Source organism: Calliphora vicina, chromosome 2 (assembly GCF_958450345.1).
Source record: "Calliphora vicina chromosome 2, idCalVici1.1, whole genome shotgun sequence".
Lineage (NCBI taxonomy): Eukaryota > Metazoa > Arthropoda > Insecta > Diptera > Calliphoridae > Calliphora > Calliphora vicina.
Window position 1 is genome coordinate 70,274,730 of NC_088781.1, and position 24,708 is coordinate 70,299,437.

At 32.5% G+C, this 24,708-nt stretch overlaps 1 protein-coding gene across 1 annotated transcript in view; it reads left to right on the forward strand.

Moving 5' to 3' along the window:
* The first annotated feature begins 9,018 nt into the window (after positions 1 to 9,018).
* Positions 9,019 to 24,708, forward strand: part of LOC135951476 (facilitated trehalose transporter Tret1) — a 51,570-nt gene continuing 35,880 nt past the window's right edge. Inside the window, exon 1 of the mRNA XM_065501132.1 lies at positions 9,019 to 9,175. Within this exon, the coding sequence (XP_065357204.1) occupies positions 9,133 to 9,175 (43 nt within the window). The 5' untranslated portion in view covers positions 9,019 to 9,132. The remainder of the gene's footprint in view (positions 9,176 to 24,708) is intronic.

Sequence of the window (24,708 nt, forward strand, 5' to 3'; positions counted from 1 at the left end):
CATTGAAAATTGATTTCCTTAGAAATTCAATTTAAAAAATTTTCATAATTCTAAAGAATACTGAAAAAAAGTTATATTTAGGCACACGGCAGAATGAAATGCATTACGAGGTTACCACCACCCCTCATCAGCACTCTTACACCTACGACATAAACTTGTTATAAGTTGTTTATGGTGATAAACTAGTTTGAGAAACTTGCAGAGTTTAAAATTGATCATAGCTCCCATATAAGGCCCCTTCGAAAAATCACTCAAAAATATAAATTATTGATATTTTAAAAGAAAAATATTTTTACTCATTTACTTGGTGTAGGGTATTCGGTCAAGCCCGACCATACTTTCTTAATTGTTTTTTTTTCGCGAATAGTTGTAATATTGATTGCAGAATTATATTTTCAGGAACTTTCTTAAATTTCGTATCTCCTGTTATTTATAACCTCTTTGTATTCATTTGTAGTGATAAATTATTCTTGCTTTCATGCATGTGCCCTTCCATAATAATCTTGTTGCATTTTCTATCCCTTTTTAACTCTTTTCCTTTCTTTTGTTGGTGCTTACATTTTCTATCATTCCTCTTTATCCTTTTTTCTCCTGCTACAAAATCACTCACGATCACGATTGAACCTATTTATGTATTTGTTTATGATTTTTGCATAAATTGTTGTTGTATGTACACACAAACAGCAATTTTATATCATAATTACCTAGTTGTGTGTATAAGTTGATGTTGTTGCAGTTAATTTCGTTTTGCTCCTGTTGTACTTATACCTGTGCCTTTTTTGCATTATATCTTACACATAAAATTGTTCTTCCACAATTATTTTCTATGCTGCTTATTTTTTTGTTTGTTCTCCTGTTACAAATTTTACGAAAGGAAACATTTGAAAGTACAACACTTTATTATGATAGATTTTATTCATAAAATGAATGATCCTGTTATTTATGGTATTTTGTTTTTGTCACATTTTGTTGTTGCATTATATATCTTTTTTAACCGCTTTACATACAAAATTATTTTTTTTCTTACTAATTTTTCTGGACTCCTATTACCACCAGCATAAATACATTTGAATTCGTATTAAAAAAGCCAATCAATCAAAAAATTCAATAATAATATCCTCCGCTAGCTATCCTTTGTCCAGAATCTTATTTAATTTAATTTTCACTGCATTGCTATCTTTCACAATACATACAATTACATACCTCAAAAAATAAAACTTCTATTTTATTGCACTAAAATTCTTTATTAACATATATCGTTTGCAGTATATGGTTTTCACGCTGCAATTTGTTTGCATGTATGATGTTTTTGTAGTAATTTTTTTGTATATTATACACAAGCAATTTCATTTGTTTTTGCTAACCAAAAATATACATATATTTAGGCAGCAAATGTTTTAAAAATGAAAAATTTTCATTTTGTCTTCTAGCTGCAACGTAAAATATTTTGTAAGGCAAAATATTTTTGGAAAAACTGCGACAAATATTTCTACCATGAAGCTTGTGCATATATGGCATTGGTTTATAGTTTGTATATTTTCAGTATTTGTGCACATTAATATGAAAACGATTCATATTTATTGCGCAGTCGGTAGTCAAATGTAAAAAACGTTTAACTAATTTTAAACCCTGGAAACTTGTTTATCCATATAAAACAAAAACAGGTTTGTAACTAGCTTTTGAGATAAACTAGTTACAAACAACGAGTTTTTGCTAGTGTTTATAAAAAACCGACTTTTTAAAAAACCGGTTTGTCGGTTAACCGAAAATTGGCCTTTTTTAGAAAACCGGTTTTTCGGTTAACCGACATCGAAAAAACCGGTTAAACCGGTTAACCGTCATATATATGTAGAAAACATAAAAAAACACAAAAGTCCATTTTATTTTGTAAAAATTTCAAAATTATTATCTCAGTCAAATGGAATTGAGTATAAATATGTTACTAAATATATAATATACTTGTTTTAATTATTGGTTTATTCATTAAATTTTTCTGATATGGAACAGAAAATGTAGCAAGTCCCAAAAAAGGACCTATAAGATGCAAACGCACTTCTTCTTAGCTGTGATTTTTTGTCATTACAAATCATACCAAATAATTAATAAAACTCCATTATCAGATTCCAAAATATTTCAAATTATGGATTTTGGAACGTTGTTATTTCTGAAAAGGACTTTGTACACTAAGCTAACGAAATGAATAATAAAATAAAATTTTAAGAACAAAACACACTAATGAAGTCAAATTGATTGAAAGAAGGTATGCACATCAAATTCAACTTGACGTTTGGTAAAATCATCACTAAGTTTATAAAATAGAATTCTGCGGAATTTAATTTTTATAGTTTGATTATGTGCAATTTACTCTGAAAAAGTTTTTAAGTAAACTCATCGTCCTCTACTATTTAGAATCATTGTAATTCTTAAAAATATCAATCTAAATAGGTTTATATTGTAAATCAGCAGTTTAGGTTTCAAATCAGACCAATAATGTTTGTACAATGAATATAAAAAATGCACAAAACCATGAGATTTCTTAATTTTAAACCTAAATTTTAAAAACCGGTTAACCGAGTGATAAAAACCGGATAAACCGGTTAACCGAAAATCAACATTTTAAATTAACCGGTTCGCAAAAAACCGAGATTTCGAAGAAAATTTATATACACTAGTTTTTGCTAATGCAACTTTGTTTTTCAAAATTTTTCTGGCAACGCTGGTAAAAAAACTGTTTTATTTTAAAAAAAGTTTTTTTTATATAATTTGGACAACGAAAATGTACGTGCAGCAACGTTTTTTCGTAACAACGTCCATATTTTTATTAATTTTTTTTTATTTTGAAGTCAGCTGTTTTATGACTTGTCAAAAATAAACCACTTAACTGTCTAAAATGCTGATGTAAACGGTATAGTTTATGAAAGTAGCTTATGATCATAAACTAGTTTGAGAATTACAAGTGTAAATGCACTATAAGTGTCGCTTATAAACATCATCTATTTAACTCACCAGTTTTACAGAAATAGAATAAAGGACTTATGTATTTATATCAAAGCTTTCTTTAAGCTTATTTCTGTATCTACTTTGATTGAGTTAGACGAAGTTTACGAGCTTTTTCAGAGTTGTATTCTTTAGTATTATTACTTGTTTTGTTTTGCTTTAGTCAATTATCAGCTAACAATGAAGCAAATTGTTGTTTATGTTTTTTCTTCTATGTTGATTCTGTTTCTCAGTCACAACTCGACAGAAGATCATGAAACATGTATCACGGTGCCCGGTGTTTTTAAATTATTAGTGATTATTTTGTCGTACGTTTATTCCTGATTAATATTATTAATTATTTAGGCTCAAGTTCATTATATTGATTTACTTAGAAATTCAAGCCACTTAGGTTTTTGACAACTTAGTTAGGTCTTTGACAGGAGAGTTTCCGCTCTATGTCTATTCTCTATGGTTTAATATTTGTAACAACTCTTTATTTATTCAAATGTACAACAACAACAGAATTAAAGTAGTCAGTCAATGTTTTTATACACGTTTATAAATTCGCAGAAATACACAAACTTTATAATGTACAAGTATACACTGGTAGTTGATGTCTTTACTTAACGATGTTTCAAATTAGACTCACTCGTTTGGTGTTCTCAGGGCCAATGTATATACACTGCATTACCATCTAGAAAGCTCTATTTCTATAATGATCTTCAAACTCGACTATTCGAATTCTAGAGCTTTCGATATTAATCACTTAGTGTTGCCATACTTACAAACAACGTTCAACTCAAAGCTTTTATTCAATGTTAATAATACCCACAGATATGTTACAATTTGAAAGGCACTGCTGTTTGAAAGCATTATGCAACTTTAAATCAGCCGTTAAAATCGTTATATCTGAATTCAAGTACAAGTTCGTAACGATATAAATATATGTACCTTGCATATTTTATGATTTCATTTCTTTAAGTTGAATTTGGCCTAAATTTGGAATTACCACATCGACCTATACCTTCGTATAGGAAGTCGGAATTCTCGAAGTCAACTCCTGAGTTTTATGGTCTTCACCAAAATCCAATATGAGTTATGTTTGGTACTCCGCTACGACAAATTATAGGTTATAATTTATAACCAAAACGAATGCATGTGGTTAATGTGAAAACTTTGAACAACCGTAACGCGGTACAGTTAGACGACGCCAACCATCTACCAATGCGAGTGAAAAGCAATCCCTCGAAGGCAGCGAAAAAAGGACGGCCTGATTGTCCTTAAACGATAATGACAATGACGTTCGAGTTCTTCCTCCACACAGAGCTGAATTACGAATGCTTGCATATTTTTGATAACAGATTTTATTTTTTTCTATTATAGATCAGGATAATTTTGAAATATAAAAACATTCTTTGAAAGATGCTAGAACCAAACATGTGAAAAAAATAATCTGTTGTTTGACTGACTCCACCTTATATGAATTCGCCTTGAGTAATTATCAAGCAATTGTGATTACCTCTAATAATAATCAACGAGTTTGATTTATTGTTAATAAAAATTATACATTGACCTACAATTTATCTTTAAACAGAGTACCATTGGGTTTTTGTAGTTTTTTGCGAAAATGCGTTTTAGTTCAGTGCCTTTGGAAATTAAAAAGTAGACAACACTGTCTAAAACTAACTAGCTACCCAGCAAAAACTTGGTAATGAATTGCAATTACTGAACAGCTTACTTTTCAATGACTACTACATACCACCTGCATTACATATAAGTAGTTTAGTAATGACTGGCATATAATCTGATACATAAGTACTTGTTTATGAGCTAAAGTCTAAAAAAAACAAAGTAAACAAACAAAATAAACAAACAAACAAATACATAATCAGTTACTTTTTCTCAATTTGCCCATTTATTTTATTGCATGTTTATTTTTAGAAAAACAGAAAATAATATAGTACTACTGAGTGAAAACCATTATTTGATACACAATAAAATAACTAAGTGAGTAGAATTTTTTGTTTGAAAATACAAAATTCTATAAATAGCTCTACAACAAAACAACTTATTTAACTGCCTATTTGTAAGCGAGGGTGGTAAGTACTTGCCTCCAATGACATCACCGTGTTAAAATAATGAGTTAAAAAGCTATAGGCAGTGTCATCGGAATCTGAGTAGCCTAGATTGTTCTTAAAGGTCAAAATTCGTATATTCGAATTCTAGAGCTTTCGATGTTAATGTTAACAGCTTAAACATTTAGTGTTGCAATACTTAAAAATAATGCTAATCAACCGCATGCTATCAACATTGTTGATAAGTAGAAGTTTCTACTGATGGTCATGTTTTTAAACATGATGAATGTTGCAGGCAGTTGTTATAGACCGTTTAATTAAAATCGCTGATGCTAATTCGTAACAACATGTTCATGTAAATGACTAGTAAATAAGCAGTTACATACAGTAGCAGTCCCCAACCGCAATTAAGAATATTCCCAAATATATTTTTTCTTGAAACGATTAAAAAAAATTGGCGAATTGATGCCAAAATTCGTATGAATAAATCAATTTTTTTTTTGAAAATAGTTATTCCAATTGCCGCTCTATCAAGAGAGCCTTCATGGATAAATGTCACTCATCTTAGCGGGGTGGTAGATCTGCTCTACGGAGTCTTGATCGGGTTTGGCTCTGCAAAAGTTGTATTCAAGGTCTGCCTTCAGCTCAGAAAATGGCTAGATTTGTATTCTCTCGTCATTGTACTTAACTCTGAAAAGTATATCCGATAGATAAGACTCCAGTAATTTATGAGTATATAGTGGTAGCAAACATTTGATTTTATGTACTAGACCTTTATGCCATACCTTGTCAAACGCCTCTCCAGCTAAGCGATTGACCTGTTCCAATGAACATGAAATAAAGTTCACTCATTGGTAATTTATTATTTTCGATAACAAAATCAACCCTATCCTGTTTAATTTATACCCAAAAAAATTCCCGAAATATTTTAAAATATACCCAGTCCCCAAATTAAATTTTCTGTTCTCAAAAGCCTTTGAAAATCCTCATCCATGGGAACAAATCCCTAAGACTGACAAGCTTAGTAGGTTGAGTGCTAGTCTGTCAGTATGGGGGTTGCGGTTTCGAATCTCCTCAGAGACTCTAGTCTGTTTCACTATGTAATCTTATTGTATATGAAAGAAAATGATGTTAGTTACTACGCTTATATCTCAAGAACGCCTGGTCTCTGGCCAAACTAGAAGAATATCCAAGAAAATTCCAGAATTATCCTCGAAAAAATTATGAAGAAAATTATTTTTCACATACATTTTATTTACACTTGCTAGAAAATGTCTGCATACAAAATTATTTATTATACTCATTACTTTATATATCCGAACATTCACAAGAAAATCAAAATTTTTTAGTCTTATCCTATGTCCCCAATCTCTATAATTACCTAACACCAAAATTTTAATTTGAGAAACATGTAAATTCATAGCTAGGCATTAAAATTTGAAAAAAGAAAAATCTATTCAGACAGAAAAACTCTGCGTACAAAAAAATAAATATTAATCTAGCAATCGGTTTTTAAATTTACGACTATCAATTCTTGTCATATGTATACGCTATTATAAAATTTATTTGAATTTGTGAAACCACATTATTTCTGCAATGAATTCGAAAAGAAAATAAATTAATCCTGCTGAAAGAAAAATTATAGTTTATTTCTGGAAGCAAGGGAGAACCTTTAGACAAATTGGGGAAATGGTCGAGAGAACACACTCTTCTATCCAGAGGGTCCGTAAGAAAAATCTTGAAGCGAAACGGATTCCATGCTCGTATAGCACGTAAGAAACCTTTTATTTCATTAATAAACAGGCAGAAAGCAATTTTGTTCGCTAAAGAGCACTTGAATAAACCACTGGAATTCTGGGAAAAAGGTTATCTTTTCGGATGAGAGCAAATATTGCATTTTTGGAATTAAAGGCCGTCAATTCGTGTGGAGGAAATCAGGTACAGCCCTAAATAAAGCAAATTTGTGTAGTACTGTAAAACATGGTGGAGGAGGCGTTATGGTTTGGGGATGTATGGCGGATAGCGGTGTAGGTAATATGCAGTTTATTGAATCCACAATGGACAAGAGAGCATACCTAGACATTTTAAAGACAAACTTAAAGCAAAGCGCAGCGAAACTTGGTCTTGGGAACAGTTATTTATTCCAACAAGATAACGATCTCAAACATACAGCGGATATTGTAAAGCTTTGGCTACTTTATAATGTGCCAAAACAGTTGCGTACGCCTCCCCAGTCTCCGGATCTCAATCCCATTGAGCATTTGTGGGATTTGTTGGAACGGAAAATTCGACATCACGTTATTACTTCAAAAACTATGCTCAAAGAAGTTTTACAAACGGAATGGGAGAAAATATCACGTGAAGAAACCACGAATCTCGTTCATTCCATGCAAAAGAGATTCGCTGAAGTACTCAAACGAAAAGGCTATCCAACTAGCTATTACTTTAGTAACAATATTGCTAATTTTATCTAAAAATAGTGGTGTATAGACTTTTGTACGCAGACTTTTTTTAATATAATTATATTGTTTCTTCAAATAATGACATTTTTTTGAAGGATGAAAAATTATTTGTTAATAAAAATTAATCTTGAAATTTTATGAGTTTTTGTGGCGTTGTTTTTATACATTATCTTAGCTAGATTTGTTTGTACGCAGACTTTTTCTAGTATGTGTATATATAGTGATTTTACGATGCCACCTTCATGGTAGATGACGTTTATGTCTAACCCACAATCAGCGTGAATGGTCAATGGCAAGTGTTCCAAGCGTTATCCACGAAGTTTAAGTGGTGAGACCATCACTGGCAACGTGGTTATCCACTGTATCGGCGTCGATCAACTGATGATGGCGGTAGAACAATCACAGTCAAAGTGAAAGGAAATTATTTCGTGGTCGAAAAGTCTTGGGTTGATCCGCATTCGCCACTTCTTTCAAAACATTGAAGGCGCATTGTAACGTGGAGTATTGTAATTCAGTGAAGTCCATCAAGTACATCTGCAAATATGTTACCAAAGGCAGTGACATGGCGGTTTTGGTCTTCAAGTTCCTGACCCCAATGATGAAATAACGCGCTATCAAGTTGGTCGAACGGTCAACGATATTATTTCACTGCAGCAAATGCTGATTATCTCGTGCTCAAAACCCACCAGCGACATCATTGACCAGTTTCTTCAATGCTTCGAAGAAATTTCAACGTCGAAAGCAAGGCGATGTAGTTCCTGGTCATCCGGATGTGTGTTCTACTGAAGCTATTGACCGTATTTATACAGTTCATACGAAGAATGATGAATACTTTTACTTGCGACTATTATTGGTGAATGTGTCCATACAGAGAATCACCATCTTGGGATGAATTGGCATGTTTTTCCTTGATGTGTCTGGTGGCACTGACAAGACGTTCCACATATCATTGATTCTGGCTACAGTTCATGCAAGATCAGAAATTGCTGTAGCAGTTGCTTTATCTGGAATAGCGGCTACGCTGTTGGATGGTTGCCGAACCGCCCATTCGGCATTGAAATTGCCTAGTAAGTATAATATAATTCGTAATATAAAATAAATGTTCTTAAAGGGGATCACTAAGTGATAACACTTATTTGGTAAAATATTTACCCATATTTACTGATAAACATGTGTGTATCATTTAAATTAATACGATAAATTACGTTATAGCGGAAAAACGATTGGATCATTTAAATATTTGTTGATTTCTGAGTGATGTTGTTATTTGCCGTTCAAATGTACTAGGCTTCTGTTATAAATCCTTTTGTAAATCATGATAAAAATATTCATTTAAATGATAAAAATTTTATATTCTCATAATATATGTATGTATATTAATATTAGGTGTAGATTGTATGTATGTCTGCGTTGTGTAAGTATTTAAATTTATGAGATGTAAACATGAATTTCAAATCTTTATTAGGCACAACGCTATGTACGTGGTAGCAATGCCCCTTATTTACAAATACAAGTAGTTATCAGTGCTCATCCCAATGTCGTGGTTGGACTGTGTTAATTCTTAAGCAAGAATGTATTTTAATTTCATCACAAAACAAAACTAATTATTAATAACAATGGAAGATCATACAAGAAATCAATATTTGACTGGAATGTGTGGTGAGTATTTTATTGACACTCGAGTGAATCATCAATGTTTGAAAACACAATGTTTATCCTACTATAATTGCAACACGTTGCTATGTCGATGATCTTCGAAGAAATCTCGAAGGATCGAACATTTCAACAACTTTTAATATATCAATTCGCTACTAGAGATTGGGCATAAAAAATATGAAGAACAATTATATCACTCAGGATATTATTGTTTGGTACATACAGTACAAGAAATATAATTGTGTTTTTAGTTTTTTAGTCGATTTTAGCAGAAAAAATTCAAATAAGTCCCAAAAATTTCACCGTTATTTGAGTTATTGATTTTCAGTAAAATAACAAAAAAATTATTGCCGGTCACGCCCACTTTTGGATGGGCGGGGCTTTTAAGTTTCATAATACATATTTTGAATTCTAAAGGCCAAAAGATCAAAAAAAAAATACGTTATTTGACTAAGAATCAATAATTCTAATAACGCTGATATTTTGATAGGAAATGTTGCTAAACCCGACATAAGTGATGTAATTTAATTTTTTTTAGTATGAATTTATTAGGGATTCTCATGTAATAATTCGGTTTTGTTGGAGTCCATAGAGTACGGAATACTTATTGTTTTTCTCGATCAATTTGTTTTAGTGAAATAACGGGATAAAGTTACAACTTCAATACATCATAAATATATGTACAAATTATTTAGAAAATAATTTTAAAATTGTTTCTTTTGTTTGACACATGTACATGATTTTTACCTTTAAAATAGAAAAAGATTTATAAAAGTCGGTTAAAAATAGTTGAGTTACTAAACTAATCTTATTAATTTAATTTCATTTTTATTTACGATTAAATAAATAAAAAAACAAATCCGTTTATCGCGATTATCGATTAATCGCAGTTATATTTTTCAAATTTAAAAAAAAAATAAAGAAATATTAATTTTTATATGATAAAAATACTTTATTAACAGTTTAAATCTATTATCTAATAATATGCATTAATTAACCATTTTCAGAAATAAAACATAAAAATGGTCTTGCATCAAATGCAAATATAAAATTGTATAGGTTTTTGTGTGTATTTATACCCTACACCACCATAGTGGGGATGGTATAATGCCCAAGGACGAAGCCTATTGAAACTGGCTGAAATCGGTCCATTATTTCACCTAGCCCCCATACAAATGTCCTCTCGAAATTGGACTTTATCGGTCATAAATGTTTAATTTATATATGTATCTACTCAAATTTCGCTCCAAATAAGTTTTATATATACAAAATTCATGTCACCAAATTTTGTTACGATCGGTCCATAATTAGTCATAGCTCACATATAGACCCGCTTCCGAAAATCACTTTAACGTGCTTAAATGTTGGTATATACACAAAATTCAACATAAATAACTTTCATATAGACATAAATCACACGACCTAATTTTATGGTGATCGGTCCATAATTGGTCATAGCTCCCATATAAGGCCCATTTCCGAAAATCATTCACGAATATAAATTATTGATATTTTAAAAGAAAAATATTTATACTCATTTACTTGGTGTAGGGTATTATATGGTCGGGCTTGACCGACCATACTTTCTTACTTGTTTGTTATTGGATTACTGTAAAATTCTGCATTTGCAATGATGCAAGACAATTCGCACTTAATAGTGAACGCTATTGATTCAATTTTAGTTTAATCTGTTAAACTTGTCACTAGAGATGCTAATCGGGACTGATTTTTGAAAATCCCGGGGTTCGGGATTTGGTAAAGAATCCCGAAATCCCGACTCGGGGTTTCGGGATTTTCGGGAAATCTAAAATCCCGAAAATTATATTTAGAAAATTTTTTATGTAGCAATTAATTTTTATTTGACACTAAAAAGCATAAAATACTTGCGTCAGTACATTATATAAGAAGAAATAACAATAAAGTATGTACATTAGGGTGGGTCGATTTTCGGGAACGGGATTCCCCGTTTGGCATCTCTACTTGTCACATAGTATTTATTATCTTCCGCTTCACTGATTCAATTGTTACGAAATTGTAGTTGAATTCAAATATAACGATTTTAACGGCTGATTTAAAAGTAGCATAATGCTTTCAAATAACAGTGCTGTAAAACTGTAACATATCTGTGGGCATTATTAAATAAAAGCTTTCAGTTGATTTGATCGTAAGTTGGCAACGCTGTATTCGATTTCGAATATTCAGTTAAAGAACATTGTAGAAAGTACACCACAGATGGCGTATGTATTAGAAACCTCTAGACAATTAAAGAGCTTTCTAGATGGTAATGCAGTGTTATAAATAGTAGCAGAGGTTGCAGTCGTTAGTGAGTTTATTAGAGACGCTTTTCGAATAAACATCATCTGAGTGCCTTAAAGTGTGTTGTGTTTTTCAAGTAAATTCGTGTACATTATAAATTGTGTCTGTCTGTAATTCTGAGAATTTATAAACGTGTATAAAAAACATTGAGTGGCTATTTAATTCTGTTGTTGTTGTACATTTTAAAGAAATAAAGAGTTGTTACAATTTTTAAACTACTAAACGGCTTTTATTTGCAATCAAAAGTATCCGGTTTATTTAAAGGAAATAAACCAGCGTTTTGAAAATGTTAAAACGTAACAATATAATATATAAAATCCATGACGCATCATGACGGCAAGATGATAATAGGTGGGTCACACGGGATATATTCCATATGTATGTCAAAATTGACGTTATACATACGATTCAGAATTTCCATGTTCACACGTACATATGGGCAATTCCACGAGAATGACTACCACGACTGAAAACCCAAAAACCCTTGAAACTTTTTTTCAAAATGATTTGAATAGGAGAAAACACTAAAATGTTACTATGTGAAAGTATTTAGAGCCTATTACAGTATTTTAAGCACAAAAGTAATAGTTTTAACTGACTATATTTAATTTTTTATTGGTTTAGGTATGTTTTAGGCTAAAATTGCGGCGAAAACTAAGCTCCCAATTAACATGTAGTATGAAATTAATTCGACTCTGATTGTTATTGAAACCGAATGTATATTTTCTATTCGTTTTTTTAGGCCCTAATTTTGTAAATCACGTTACAAAGTGATATTTATATGGAAAGCAAAAACAAAATTTGAAAAATTTGTTTGTGTTTTCTATACAAATTCTGAACAGAACGAACGCACCAAAATTCAAGCGTTGATTGCCTTTCATAATTTAAAAATTTTGTACATAAAACAAAACAAATTTTAAAAATTTTTTAAATTTTGTTTTTGCTTTCCATATAAATATCACTTTGGTGACGTGATTTACAAAATTAGGGCCTTAATTTTTGTATACATATATTTACAGAATATATATTGTTTTATTATATATTTTTTATTATAAGATTATAAATTCATCCAAAGATTGTTTTTATTTAAATATGACGGATTGTAAAGGAAAAATATTTCGTTTAGTGTAAGAATTTAAAAGAAAACATAACGCCTCACACGATTCGAAAATTTCGCTCGATATTTTGGACAACAATGTTTCGAAAGAACTTTTTATTATTAGTCACGTACGATGATATGGAATTGCCCATATGTAATTGCATGTGACATAACCTGTATTAGTTTATATATTTGTTGTTTTTAACAATATATTTATTTAAAACATTTTTAAATCACAATTGTGAATTGACCAGATAAATATATTGTTACGTTTTAACCTTTTCAAAACGTTTGTTTATTTCCTTTAAATAAACCGGATACTTTTGATTGCAAATAAAATCCGTTTAGTAGTTTAAAAATTGTAACAACTCTTTATTTATTTAAAATGTACAATAACCACAGAATTAAATAGTCACTCAATGTTTTTAATACACGTTTATAAATTCGCAGAAATACATACACACTTTATAAAGTACACGAATTCACTTGAAAAATACAGCACACTTTAAGGCACTCAGTTGATGTTTATTCGAATAGCGTCTCTGATAAACTGACTAACTACTGCAACCTCTGCCACTATTTATAACACTGCCATCTGCACTCCAGATTTCTCTTTAACTGTCTAGAGCTTTCTAATACATACGCCATCTGTGGTGTACTTCTACAATATTCTTTAACTGAATATTCGAATTCGAATATACGGTCGCGGCAAACAGCGTTGTCATACTTACAATCAATGGTCAACTGAAAGCTTTTATTCAATGTTAATAATGCCCACAGATATGTTACAGTTTGCTATTTGATATTTGAAAGCATTATGCTACTTTTAAATAAGCCGTTAAAATCGTTATATTTGAATTCAAGTACAATTTCGTAACACTACCCCCCGCTTAAGCCTGTTCGTCCCGAATAGGCATAGATTTACTTCTCCCATAGGCAGCTAGTCGTTCTAGATGTACGACTTTCATTTTAGATCTCGGGCTCTTTTCTTTCTGTATTCTGTACACCACGTCGTTTAATTTCTTAATCACCTTGTATGGTCCATCCCAATGGTTATACAGCAGTACAAGTTGGCAAGGTTGGTCCCTCAGAATTCGCTGCTCGATCGTATCTGGCTTTCATTTTGTCACTGGTCATTTTTATTCGTCTGCGTACGAATTCGTGAAGTTCGTTAAGGTCATCTTGCTCTTGGGAAGTGTTTTCATTATTTGATGAGGGCTTAATACCGAATTCTAAAGGCCCAACTATAATATGCATAAGCTAGGTTAAGTTAATGTCAAAACCGAACGAAAAGATTGTCAAATGCTTAAGAAAATCCGAAGAAACTTTTTGGTGGCCATAATGTAATTATGTGCATTCAAAACAATTTAGCCCCATTATGTGCAACACGTAATTAAAAAAATACGTATTTCTTATTATTTTATGAAAATAAATTAATTTTCTTTATCCTTTTAATTTTTTCTTTATTTTCTTTGTATACAATAAACAAACTTACGGAATGTGCGACCAGCTTCGCTCTATGCTTAAGCAAATAAAATTTGACGAAACTCTCTTAAGTACATTATAGTTTGTCAGATACGTTTTATAAGTATTCGAACAGTTGCTTAAGCTGACTTGAACTAAACAGAAAGAAAAAAGCACTTCTAAATTTAAGTTCATTTTACTCAAATTTAGCCAGAATTGTACTTAAAAATTTAAGTACGATTCATACTCATTTGTACTTAGAATAAGTATAAACGGGATTGATTACAAAAATCATACGGAAATTTTCTTAAAACAAGAACGAAATTCTTGAATTAAGCAAGAAAATCTTGTTTTAAGTACAAGTGAGAAGTTAAATCAAGTAGTTAATTCTTAAACTTCAAATTAAGAGTAAGATAACTTAAAATAAGAAAAAAATTCTTATATTGATCCATAATAGAAAAAGAGCGGTATAAAATTTACTCTCTGAGCTGTTCTCAAAGTAATTTTCTACTCGCGCTGTCGGTTAGTTACATGAATAAAGAAGCAATTTCATATGTTGGGCCTTAAATCACCAGGCAACTTGAGTTCTGTCCCGAAGACAACTTTTCTTAAATATTCCTCCAGGGTGCGATTGAATCTTTCGACCATGCCATCAGATTGAGGATGCAGTGGCGTTGTTCTGGTTTTTCTTATTCCGTATAAATCGCACATTTCTTTGAATACGGCGGATTCAAAATTTCTACCCTGATCCGAGTGCAACTCCAGTGGAACACCATAGCGACACACCCAGTTGTTCACAAATACGCTTATAACCGTTTTAGCTTCCTGATTGGGTATTGCATATACATCTGGCCATTTGCTGAAATAATCCATAACCAGTAGAACGTAACGGTTTCCAGCATCACTGACAGGGAAAGGGTCTGCTACATCTATCGCAGTCCTGAGTTATACTGCGCACCTGAGTTATACTGCTGAAGTTGTCCACGACTTCTTCTTACTGGGCCCTTCGCTGCTATGCATTGTGGACAATTGGCTATCCAATCGGCTACTGCTTGCTGACAACTCACCCAATAAAAACGTTGTTTTAGCTTTTCTAAAGTTTTTGTCACACCAAGATGACCACCACTGCACAGTGGTTTCCCTTATATGGACAAGCGGTCAAAAATCAATATTTCCAAAACTAAAAAAGCTAGGGTCTTCAAAATTTGTCACCTCATAGCATGGCCGAAGAACTTAAAGTTTTTAAGAAAAAATATTAACAACTGTAGGCTTAATTGGCTTTTAGATTTGTTTTATGAATTTTTGAAATAAAGTATTTCAGTATGAAAATTCGATTGTTTTTAATAATTTTAGTAAATTTTTATTCCATTTTAATTCATTTGTATTATACACTGAAAAAAAAAACTAAATTAAAAAATTATACAAAGTTATATAATGCAATATGAGGTATTACTAAGTAATATAAGGTAGTAAGGTAAAATAGGACATTAATATATATCAAATATTAATCAAATTTAAAAATCCTTGACTTAAACTATTTGTTTTCTTTGTTGATAAGTTTGGCCTCCAGAAGTAAATGGATCTGAACTTAAAACAGCCTATTTAAAAGTTCTGTATTTGTAGCATTGCGCGATATTTTTCGGGTATGTTGCAACCTAAACGGTTTTATATGCGTATTTTTCGCTTCAGCTGCTTCCTCCGATAATTCACTTATTGACACTACTACATGCTTGCTTACCTCAGCTCCATGGATCAGATTTTTATGTACCGATGCAATAATAAGACGGCGGGTTAGTATATTACAGATTACACGCCCATCCGCAAATTTCCGCAACTAACTTCAGCACTTTTATTATCTTAAGAATCGGATTAATACATTGGAAAAGAAACCTATGGGGGAATTTTGGGGTAACACAACTAAAACTTTATGTAAACATAATGAAGTTTTACAAAAAAGTATCAAACAAATAGGTTAACTAAAACATTAATTTCAAAAAAATTCCAACACAAGTTAGTTTTTATTATTTTCTAAAGATAAAATAAATACCTTTAACTTCTAAATCCATTGAAAATAATTTAATTTTGTAGACTACAGCAATTGCAAGACCGTTTTGAAGTGCACTTTTGCTTTGAATTATTCTTCCAGCGTTCAGCTGCGCCTTGCAAATGAATATTTGCTCATGCTTTTAATTTTATTTTTAAAAAGTCCCGTTAGATTTCCAGAAAAAACCGGTTTGCCATTAAAAAGATTGGATATTTAAGAGACAATTTGTTTGCATTTTGTCTAAATATTTTGTGATCGTTTTATTTATTTTTGGCCTATGGGCGGAACCACTGTGCACTGGTACCGTCATGAAACTCTTTCATTACTTCGTTTATTTTAGAGGATGGTACAACAATTAGATTTGTCACTGTTTTACCGTCAGCACTTTCCCATATGCGGTATAAGCAGCCATTTAACAATTGTAGACTATTCCATAGGGCCCAATATGATTTCATCAGTGAACCTTCGGCCGATATTTCATTGCGGGCTGGCCTTCTGCATTCTTCTTTTGCCGATATTATTTTTGACAGTATGGGGTCATTTCTCTGCACTGGACTCTATATGCATTAGTCGAACGTCAATGACACATTCCTTTCTCTCGGCTTTTGCGCAATGCTTGCATTCCACGTTGCAAGGCCGTCTTGAGAGCGCGTCCGCATTGCCGTGTTTCAAACCCTTCCGGTGCTCGATGCTAAAGTCATAGCTCTGAAGCCGCTCAATCCAACGAGCCAGTTGCCCTTCAGGTTGTTTAAATTGCAACAACCACCTGAGGGCAGAATGATCGGTTCTCAGTTGGAAGTGCTGACCATACAAATACTTGTGGAAATGCTTCACACACTCTAATACTGCCAAGAGTTCACGTCGCGTTACGCAGTAATTTCTCTCAGGCTTGGAAAGTATTCGGCTGGAGTAGCCTATGACCTTTTCCGTCCCGTTGATCACCTTCGAAAGCACACCGCCTATTCCGTATCCACTAGCATCGCTGTCTAGCACAAACTTTGCCCCTGGGATGGGATATGCCAAAATTGGTTCTGTACACAACAATTCCTTTAACTGAAGGAATGCCTGTTCTTGAGATTCACTCCACAGGAACGCTCGCGACTTCTGCGTTAGCGCATGTAGGCTTGCGGCAACACTGGCAAAATTCGGTACAAATCGTCGGTAGTACGTGCAAAGGCCTAGAAAACTGCGCAATTCGTGAAGATTTCTCGGACGAGGCCAGTCCTTTACGGCTCGTATTTTATCCTCATCTGTTGATATGCCGTCTGCTGTTACGCGATGCCCTAAATACTTAACTTCTTACTGGAACAATGCACATTTCTTTACGCTAAGTTTTAGTCCAGCCGCAGCTATTCGTTTAAAGACTTCTTCAAGGTTTTTCAAGTGTTCATCGAAAAACTTCCCCATGACAATTATGTCATCGAGGTACACCAAACATGTCTTCCAGTGAAGTCCTTTCAACACATGTTCCATTAAAAGCTCGAATGTGGCTGGAGCATTGCAGAGTCCAAAGGGCATCACATTAATCTGCCATAATACATCACTAGCACTAAACGCAGTTTTCTCTTTATCTTTTTCTGAAATCTCTACCTGCCAATAACCACTTTGCATGTCCAACGTGGAGAACCATTTTGTTCCAGCTAATGTGTCCAGGGTGTCGTCAATTCTTTGTAGCGGGTAGCTGTATTTCTTGGTAACATCGTTCAGCTTTCTATAATCGACGCAAAATCTAGTGCTGCCGTCTTTCTTTTTAACTAACACAACAGGCGAGCTCCAAGGACTTGAAGATGGTTCGATTACTCCATCCCGCTCCATTTCGTTAACCAGCTCCTTCACCTCACTTCGTTTTGCTAGAGGAATACTTCTGGGCGCCTGCTTTATGGGCATCGCTTCGCCAGTATTTATTTGATGCTTTACTATTGCCGTTCTACCTTGGCTTTGACTTTTTAAGGCGAAGACCGAGGTATGTTTCTTCAGAAGCTGTTTGGCCTTATTTCTATCGTGCGGCCCTAATCCTCCTACCCATTTCCCCACATATTCCGCTAGTAGCTCGTGTTCTTTGGTAGATTTATTGGCAGGTTCCGGGTTTTTCTCGCAATTGATTACTCCTCTGCTGAAGTGCATTCACCTATTTCGGAATTTGGCTTAACGAATTTTTCATAGCTGGACAGGTTAAGCACTCTTACAGGAACTATTTTGTTGTTGCAGGGTTTAACGAGGGCTTTTGCTGTTATAAGATCACTTCCATACAAGCCCATACTAAAGTTTCTGACTGTGATGGTAGTCTCTGATGCTCGACGGTAACTAGCATTCTTACTTGACTATTTTCATATCCCATGTCAAGGGGTATTTCCACATTTCGCCAAATCCTATCTTTTTGTCCCATATCCAAAGTAATGCCGTGAGTAATCATGAAATCAGCACCAATGATTACTTCGTCCACAATATCGGCAACAATAAATACATGATTGACGCTAACATTGGTAATGGTTATTTTCACATTTGCTTTACCATAGACAGTGGCTGGCTCCCCAGTAGCTGTGCGCAGACTTACCCCACGTAATGGTTCAATTGTGTTTTTGACTAAATCGGGCTTGACGATGGACTGCGACGCTCCTGTGTCTATAGTAAAAATGTACTTCTGACCGTTGATGTATCCACTAGCCGTAAGATTGCTATTTTTCTGCTGCGTTACTGATATGGAGATTGTGGGGCCCTCAGATGTGGGAGCTAGCTCTTGCCACATAGTGCTAGCTCGTTTTAGTTTAAAGGTGATTCTTGTGACGAATGATGATTTGACGGCTGGTTGTTTCTTGGAGGCGAAACAGATCCACGCAATTCCATTCGGTTAATTCTTTTTTATGTTCGCCACCATACTTACGTTGTAGCGCCTCCATTATGTCATCATAACAATTTCTGTTGCACACTGGCACGCTTTCAAGAACTTCCGCTGCATTTCCTTTTAAGGCCAAAATCAATTCGATAGCTTTTTCTTCGTCTTTCCACATGTTTATAATGGCAACCGTATCAAACTGGAACTTGAACACATTAAATGGTGTGGTGCCATCGAAACTAGGAGCCTTTATTCTACATGATGTTTCTGAAATAACTCGCACCGGTCCATCTTGGCATTGAAGATTATTAACCTTTAGGTCATGCAGTTTTTGATCAACACCATTTTCTAAATATGTAGCTCGAGAGGATTCTTGAAGTTTCGCTTCCATTTCAGCTAAGTGTTTGATAGTTTCTTTGACTTCAGCTTTAACCTCAGCACGAAGTTTCTCGTTGTCGGCAAGAAGTTTCTCATTGTTGACTCGAGTAGTTTCTAAGATGGTTCTAGAATTTTCGTTCAATTTCGCTTCCAGGTTCTCGTTGTTTACTTTAGAAGTATCTTGAACTTCAGCAAATTTCTCATTTGTTTCTTTGAATTTTTCCATCATAGCAGCAAACATAGTGCTTAAATCCTTGCTGCTTGTTGCTGAACGTGTAGAAACTTCCATTTCTTCCTTATACTCGAATTCGTAAGCACCGATGTCAATATCACGCCGCTTGATATCAGCATCTTCTGCTATTCTGCCTTGTTACCTGTTTATTCGAATAGCGCAGGGCACACTTAGTAAGTGTGTCCTGGAATAGCGTCTCTGATAAACTGACTAACTACTGCAACCACTGTTGCCAGATTTGCCAATTTATCGGCATTTTGGCGATTTTTGATTGTAAAAATGGCAAAGTGCGATTTGCCGATTTTAGTCCTCAAAATGACGATTTTATGAAAAGTCTATATTTACATCAAGGTTTTCATATAATCATTTAATTAACTAATATAATAAATACAAACCATAATTGTTTTTGTAAGATAGAATATGATATATAAAAATGTATGCGGAACGAATATTTAGACAAGACAATTTAATAAAAAAATTAAATCATTTATACAAACAGTTACTTGAAGGATGCCTATAAATCTATACTAAAGACTTTTTAAAATTAATAAAGCCTGGGGGGTTACTTCCTAATTCGATTCGAAAGGAAATCTTTTCGAATTACAATGTATTTAACACACATTTTCGAACATTTGCGTTTTCGGATTGAGTTACGCAGTAACTCCCCTGATACTTGATTTTTCGAAATTTACATATAGTTGGTTCGAATATCGCATACGTCTTTGGAATGTCTTTGAAATCCCTTTCATATGATATATGAAATGTTTATGTACATGACTTAGTATTCGATATATATGTAGGTAATTCGTGGCTTTTTGTGGAAATATGAAAAATACAAACTGAATTATTCACTCACGGTGAAGAGTATACAAATATTTAATTTTTGTATGAAAATATTAAATAATTCTTATTATATAAACCTATTTTACAACATTAATTGTTTAAATATGTGAATTCTTTATTGGATTGTTAGTTTTTTTTTCTAAAAAAAACTGACAAATTTCACAAAAAAGTAGGTATTTTTATTTTTTCCGATTTTTTGACGATTTCTAAAATATTTTGCCGATTTTGACGATTTTTTAGTCCAATTTTTACGATTTTATACCAAAATTATCTGGCAACAGTGACTGCAACCTTTGCCACTATTTATAACGCTGTCATCTGCACTCTAGATTGCTCTTTAACTGTCTAGAGCTTTCTACTACATACGTGTACTTTCTACAATGTTCTTTAACTGAATATTCGAATATACGGTCGCAGCAAACAGCGTTGCCATACTTACAATCAATGGTCAACTAAAAGCTTTTATTCAATGTTAATAATGCCCACAGATATGTTACAGTTTGCTATTACAGCACTGCTATTTGAAAGCATTATGCTACTTTTAAATCAGCCGTTAAAATCGTTATATTTGAATTCAAGTAGAATTTCGTAACAATATTTAATGCAGTGAAACTTATTTTGTTATGATTTTTCTTTACTCTTTTTTGTTTTGTGTGTTTTATTTTGCACTCAAAATACAACATTGTTATACACACGAAAATTTTCAATGTGTGATTATTCTAAAAGTAATGCTTTAATACATTTTGAAAGAAAATTATTAATTTGTTTTCTAAAACACTGGAAAAATATTTTTTCTAAAAACAAGTAAGAGAACTATATTCGGCTGTGCCGAATCTTATATACACTTCACCAAATTATACTTTAAAATAAAAATTTTAAATATTTTTAGGTAAACAAAATTTATTTTTTTCCAGTTGTTTTTTTAATTTTTTGGGAAAAAAAATTTTCGAATTGTTATTTAATATTTCTTTTTATACCCTTCACCATGAGTGGCAAGGGTATATATAAGTTTGTCATTCCGTTTGTAATTTCTACATTTTTCATTTGCGACCCCACAAAGTATATTCTGAATCGTTATAGATAGCGGAGTCGATATAGCCATGTCCGTCTGTCCGTCTGTGTGTTGAAATCAACGTTCTGAAGCTTATAATAACTTACATACACGAATGGTACATCAATATCTCCGAAATTCTTCCGGCTCGGTTGCTATTTAAAATCGAGAAAATCGGTCCACCAACCGGACAAAAAAATTAAATTTTGTTTACCTAAATATATTTAAAATGCTTATTTTAAAGTATATTTTGGTGAAGGGTATACAAAATTCGGCACAGCCGAATATAGCTCTCTTAATTGTTTAAATTTTAAAAACTTTTTTTTTAAATTTAAATTTTTTTTTTAAATTTAAAATTTTTTTTTTTTGTTTTTTCAATTTTTTTTATGGTGAAAAAAAATTCGGGTTTCACGACCTTTGCAATGATTTTCACGTCATTGCAAAGGTCTTTGAAATATCTAACATTAGATATCCATAATGACTTAGTAATCCAGATATAGGTAAAAAAAAATAGGTTAAAAATCGAGGTTTTCCTTGTTTTTTTCTCATATCTCAGTCATTTGTGGACCGATTTTGCTGATTTTAAATAGGAAACTTCTCGAAAGCATGTCTGACAGAATTATAGAAGATTTGGATCCCTAAGATATCTGGGGTCTTCCGAAAATTGATTTCAACAAACAGACGGACATGGTTTAATCGACTCCGCTATCTATAAGGATCCAGAATATATAGCACTCATTCAACAATACTGTATTAACTCAAAATTTTAAAATGTTCTGTAGAGGGCAAAAACTGAAAATCCGAATACATCATATTAAGCAAATTCCATTTGAAAATATATTTACATTGTTTTTCTTTAAAATTTTTGCAATTATTGCAAAATAAATCTATTTTTTGAGTTAATACCATTTTTCTAAAACTTCTCGATATTTTTTTGTATTATTTTATCAACAAAACAGTATCAACTCAAAATACAACCAAATTTAAATAAAACAATTTGATTATTTTTAACTTGAATAAAATAATAAATTTTTTTATGAAAATATACGATACATTTCTATGGATTCCATCGACTTTAAGTTTTCATAGTGATAGTTATAAACATGTGGTAACGAACGTACGCAAAATAGAAGTCAACTTTAGCTGACAGTAGTGAAATGTAAAAATCTGCGAAATGGAACGGAATTATTTCATTTTAAAAGTGTATTAATGTAGGTCTCTATCCGGTATTTACACAATAAAATATCTCTATTAGTTTTTGTTTAATTGGCTTAAGTACCGGTATCGAACGTACGGGTCGCGAACGTACGATTTTTCCATATGTTTTTTATACACCACCATAGTGGGGAGGGTATTATGCGTTTGTGCAGATGTTTGTAACGCCCAAAAATATTAGTCTAACACCCACCTTAAAGTATACCGATCGACTTAGAATCACTTTCTGAGTCGATTAAGCGATGTCCGTCCGTCCGTCTGGTTGGCTGGCTGGCTGTCCATGTAAACCTTGTGCGCAGTGTACAGGTCGCAATTTTGAAGATATTTCGATCAAATTTGGTAGATATTATTTTTTCGGCTCAAGGACCAAGCCTATTGAAACTGGCTGAAATCGGTCCACTACTTCACCTAGCCCCCATACGAATGTCCTCCCGAAATTGGACTTTATCGGTCATAAATGTTTAATTTATATATGTATCTCCACAAATTCCGCTCCAAATAAGTTTTATATACACAAAATTCATGTCACCAAATTTTGTTACGATCGGTCCATAATTAGTCATAGCTCCCATATAGACCCGCTTCCGAAAATCACTTTAACGTGCATAAATCGCTTAAAAATGTTGGTAAACACACAAAATTCAACATAGTTAACTTTAATATAGACATAAATCACACGACCTAATTTAATGGTGATCGGTCCATAATTGGTCATAGCCCCCATATAAGGCCCACTTCCAAAAATCACTCAAAAATATAAATTATTGAAATTTTAAAAGAAACATTTTTTTGCTCTTTTACTTAGTGTAGGGTATTATATGGTCGGGCTTGACCGACCATACTTTCTTACTTGTTTATTATTATCACCATGCATTTTCCCATAAATATCTTCAAATTTCCTTAACATACATGTAAGAAAGTATCGTCGATGAAGCCCAATCATATAATAGCTTACACTAAAGGTATTTATAGACGGCAATACTGAGTATTAACACTTTTCAAATTTAAAATATTATTGAAATCAGTCGGTATTTAAAAAAATCGTTTCGAAAAAACATTTATTGTTTACACGATTGTATTACAAATATTTTATTTCTTTGTGGATTGATATTTTTCTGAAAATTTTATTTTATATTTTCTTGACATTTTTATTTGCCTTATTTGTTTTTATAAATACATACCCGATACATATGAAAATAAAAAGTTTTTGAATTGTTTTAAACAAATTTTCAATACCGACCGTAAATCAAAAAAATCATTTGTATTTTTTGAAAATCTAATACAAATTTTGTTTAGACGATGAAATTGTATTATGATACTTGAGTTTTTGACAAATATTAATACTCAGTATTGCCGTCTATAAATACCTTAAGTAACATTTTTCTTTTAAAAATTCAACAATTTATATTCGTGAATAATTTTCGAAGTGGGCCTTATATGGGAGCTATGACCAATTATTGATATGTCTATGTGAAAGTTATTTATGTTGAATTTTATGTGTATACCAACATTTTTATGAGATTTATGAACTTTATAGTGATTTACGTAAGCGGGGTTTATATGGGAGCAATGACTAATTATGGACCCATCATAATAAAATTTGGTGACATGAATTCGGTATATATAAAACTTATTTGGAACAATATTTGTGGAGATGCATATATAAATCAAACTTTTATGACCGATAAAGTCCAATAACGGAAGGACATTTGTATGGGGGCTATGCGAAATAATGGACCGATTTCAGCCAGTTTCAGTAGGCTTCGTCTTTGGGCCGAAAAAATTATATCGAAATATCTTCAATAAAACACGATGATTATCAACATTTTATTTTTCGATCTTGGTTAACTAATCGGACGAAACGCCTATATGTTTACATGCGGAAAAATATCCCAATAATAATATGAACCTTTGATACGTATCAGCTACATGTTAATAAAACCAGGGTTTCGATATTCAGCTCTAGCAACATATTTCTTACATTTGACTATGCAATAAATATGAAATTATCTCATTTCATCACAATCAACTAATATAAATATTCATACTGTTCGTTCGTAT